General features: G+C 46.7%; 1 protein-coding gene across 1 annotated transcript; it reads right to left on the bottom strand.

Annotated features, from left to right (window-relative positions):
* Window positions 1-88: 88 nt before the first annotated feature.
* kctd10 (potassium channel tetramerization domain containing 10) lies at window positions 89-3,319 on the bottom strand. Its single transcript, XM_053480817.1, has 7 exons — window positions 3,246-3,319; window positions 2,367-2,580; window positions 2,071-2,240; window positions 1,910-1,996; window positions 1,768-1,820; window positions 1,450-1,645; window positions 89-1,363 (listed from the first exon to the last, which is right to left on the bottom strand). The coding sequence occupies exons 1-7, from the start codon at window positions 3,246-3,248 to the stop codon at window positions 1,145-1,147; spliced, it is 942 nt and encodes a 313-aa protein (XP_053336792.1). The 5' UTR covers window positions 3,249-3,319; the 3' UTR covers window positions 89-1,144.
* Between the last annotated feature and the right edge of the window lie 985 nt (window positions 3,320-4,304).

Here is a 4,304-nt window from a genome sequence, read left to right as displayed (position 1 = left end):
TATCATTTCAGATCACGTAACCACATGACCGATACAAGTTTATACCTAATTGTACTAAAGAGAAGCACAAACACACAAAACAGTCTGATTTTGGAAACAAAAAACTTGTAGAAAGATTTATTTGCCATAAGGTTGTGTATAAATATAATCATATGTAAAACATTTCTTAAATCACATGTGTGTGTGTCTGTACAAACATCTCCACAGAGCTTATAATTAAATTTAGGACAAAACGCGACTGCACGAGTTCACACACACGCTAAACAATAGAACAAACTAAAAGTACATTAGACACATCTTCTGATCTAGGATCAGTCCTACACTCTCAATACGAGACGAACTCATCAAGAGCTGATCCTGGATCTGTGGGTTTTCTAAAAATAAACACTCCTTCAGCAGAGTCTACAGTTCCTTCTCGTCACTGGTCACTGTGCAGACCCACAGAGAGAGAGAGAGACCATGTGACCTCTGGGTCATTAAGTAAACAATTCATTCATTCATTCGTTCATTAAAGGTGATTTACAGTGAAATGATGCGCGTGTTCCTTCTGGTCATCAAACCACTGACATGATGTACTGGGACAGTTATTACTCAACATGACCACATCCTGCTTTCACAACTAACAAACCGTGCACACTGCTGCCCTCTGGTGGACAAACTTCCTTCTTAACGTTCTCAGTGATTAAAGCTTTATGACGATCAGGAAAATGTAACAAATCCGTCACAGTCGATGAAAAACCGTAGGAGCAGCAAACACTTACTCACACACACACACTCACTCACACAGTAACGTGACACAAGCTGACAAAAAAATAAAAAGCTAACACTGTCCGTCTCAGAGCTGCAGTCAGACTCGGTGCTGATGTTTAAACTGAATTAACGGCTGACAATCAATAAGGAAACAAGAAAGAAAGTGAGAGACGCAAACCTGGGGTCAGAGCTTCAGACCGTGTACAGAGCCGACATCAGAAATCAGTGATATTGTGTGTGTGTTTCTCTGTCAGAGCGCTGTGATCCCTATTAGAAAAAGAGTGTGTGTGTGTGTGTGTGTGTGTGTGAGTGTGAGAGAGAGAGACAGAGAAGTAGAACTGGGTGATTAAGGCACAGGGGGTTGCAGGTGCGAGGTCAGTCGTGAGGTCAAAGGTCACTGGTGGTGGTGCGTGCGGTCGTCCGGCCGCTTGACGTGAATCCTGCGCACGTGGTCCACGCGTTCCCGCACGTCGTCCTCGTCCAGGTGGTGCGAGCGTCCCGCGGCGCCCCCAGTCGCCTCCAGAAGCGCGTTGTCCGGCCCGCGGCCGTCCTGGCACTCGTACAGCAGGATGTTCAGCGTCTCCTCGTAGATCCGCGCCTCGGGGAACTCCACCTGAGGGACGACGGCAGGGGACGGGTGAACACACACATATATACACACACACACAAAGAGCAGCGGGCACTAGGACCGCTCGTTACCTTGGTCTGTTTCTTCTCGGTGGCGTAGACGATGGAGGTGCAGCAGACCTCGGCGATCTTTCGGCCCTGACCGTAGAACGACCAGCAGCAGATCTCGTCCCCGATCACGTCCTTGATGAAGAGCACGCGGCCGTTGAAGCGCAGAGAGAGTTTATCAAACAGCTCGATGTTCTTCAGCATGTTGTCGTCCGAGTTACTGGAGGCGGAGACATCAAAGGCAGGGTTTAACCTGACGTCTGTACGTACACTCTCACACACTCTCACACACTCTCACACACTCTCACACACTCTCACACACTCTCACACACTCTGACTCACCTGGTGTAAGAGTATTTATTGTTGCTTCTGTTGTACAGGAGTTTAACTGTGGGCTAAGGGGAAAATAAACAACAGAGAGAAGTGTTGGTGAAGTGCGCACTATTACAAGTAGACTCACGTGAAAACTTAGCACGCGTGGTACCTTGTTTGACGTGGCGATGAGCTTCTGCTCCTCTTTAGGTGACGTCACTAAGGGCACTTTGCAGAAAGGCTCGTAGGCGTCTTTGTTCTGTACAAAATATATACAACAAATTAAAAACAGCTCCGTTTGTAGGTCTGTGTGTGTGTGTGTGCGCGCGGTACCTGCAGCGCCGCCTGACACTCGTCCACTAAACCCTGCACCAGGTAGTACTTGGCCTCGGCCAGCAGCTCCTCTGTCTCTCTCCTGCTCTCGGGCAGAGGGACGACGCCGTCACGCAGGTAGTTCAGGACAGTGCCGAAGTGTTTCCCACAGCGGTCTATCAGAATCCAGCCTGCAGGGGAGACACACACACACACACACACACACACACACACAGACAGAGAGAGGGTCATCATCTTATCTGTACCTGTGGATGGATTTGGTCACATGACCCACGTGTGTGTGTGTGTTAGCGTACCTTCGCTGTCTGTGAGCACCTCCATGCGGCCGCTGAACATGGCCTTCAGCATGGTGTCCTGCTTGGTGAGTGTCTGCATGGTGGTGTAGTACAGAGCTCCGCCCACGTTCAGCTTCACGTACTTGGAGCTCGGACTCGAACCCTTGAACGAGGTGGTCCGGGTAGTCGCGGCCGGCACAGCCGAGCTCACAGCGCTCTCTCCTGACATCTCTTCCTGTCTCACACACACACACACACACACACACACACAGAGAGGAAATCTGAGCTATAATCTGGTCTGAGTAGATAAGAAGGGAGAGGCAGGAAGTGTTAACCTTTAACCCTACAGACGTGTTTCTCACTGTAAACAACCACAGAATACAGCACAAACACGTTTAATAAACACAATATAAACAAGTAAAATAAGTAAATCTGTCGCCTGAACAATATTAACATTAAACCATCATGTATTCCATCAAGCCCCGCCTCCTGAGCGAGGACAGAGACGAAGCCTGCTCGCTGATTGGTCGGTTCCGTGTCACTTAGCAACTATGAGCCAATCAGCAAAGAGTGGGCGGGACATAGAGACATACAGACAGAGGAAAAAATAAATAAACAAATAAAACGCTATAAAAATGCGGTTCGTTATCCGGTTTATCATTCACCATTAACTATAAAACAGGTTTTAAACGTATTTCTGAGGAAAACTATTAAAAATAAAGAGCAGAAAGATGCCAGTTAGGTGTTAATGAAATGAAACGCATCGCCTGGAGAAAGGATTAAACAGCGAAACAAACCCCCCACACGTCCACACAATGTTATCCACAACATATAATAACATATTTAATAATAATAGTGTTAAACAAAATGAGGAAAAAACACGGTTAAATCCTTTTTTACCATAGAAATCCTTGCCGACGCTCTCGGGCCCTGTAGCCTAGCTAGGATTAATCACTTCCGGTTAGAGCCTGCGCATGCGCATAAAGTCGCATTCTTCAGCGGTGACGTTTTTCTCTGTCTTCGCGGTGACGTCACATGGTATCTTAAGAAAGATTAAATTAAATTGAGTTGTTAGTTGAGCTGTTAATTTGTAATTTATCTGAAAAATGAATAAATTGAATAAAAAATAAACAAATTATATTTAATCTCAGGTCTATAAGGATTTTTTTCATGTTTGGGGTATTTTTCCTTAATTTAGCGTCACAACGTGTCAGAGAGCACGAATTATTGGATTGGATTATAGTATGTTCGGAATTTACAGTGTGTGTGTAAAATCATAATATAAATAATATTAATAGTAATATTTTAGGTCTGTTACTTTAGTGGCACTAATGTTAAAAATTCCCGGTTTCTACCCGGAACATTATGAGAGTCGCACCAGACAGAGAGAACACCGCTGCAGCAATTCTTAGTTTTTGTTTCCCTATCCGTTTTGCGACCCTTGCTCTCTGATTGGCTAGTACCACCCATCTCCCGTAAGACGATTGGCTGTCGATTTTTGTAATCGCGCCCACGATTTTGCGCTGTCCAATTACCGCGCGCGTCTTCTTGCGTAGGCGGGATTATTCGGAATACGGGTAGCGGGAAGGCTAACGCTTTGCTAGCAGCAGTTATGGTAAGACTCTCAGAAGTGTTAATGTTTATTGAAAACGACGCCCGGACGCTCGAGCAGGTCTCGGTACCGCGTGACCCCCCGGCTCGAGCGCTCGGCTGTCGCGTGCTTGGCGCGTGACAACGTTAACTTTCTCCGCGGTGTGTAGAAACGGCTGGGTGTGCTAGCATGAGGGGCGATTAGCCTGTGTGTGTTTTTGTTTACAGTTTGCCAGCTGGAGCCGAGGAGCGGTGAGGATTACACATCACCTCACTGCGTATAGCGACGTTCAGTGCCTTAGTAATGCATAATGTAGTCCGTGACGTAATAAAGCGGCTGCAGGACGCTGTGAGGGTAATAATGCCTGG

The sequence above is a fragment of the Clarias gariepinus genome, chromosome 21, assembly GCF_024256425.1.
Source record: "Clarias gariepinus isolate MV-2021 ecotype Netherlands chromosome 21, CGAR_prim_01v2, whole genome shotgun sequence".
NCBI classification, from domain to species: Eukaryota; Metazoa; Chordata; class Actinopteri; order Siluriformes; family Clariidae; genus Clarias; species Clarias gariepinus.
Note: the sequence above shows the minus strand (reverse complement) of the source record. Positions and strands in the feature narration are given on the sequence as shown.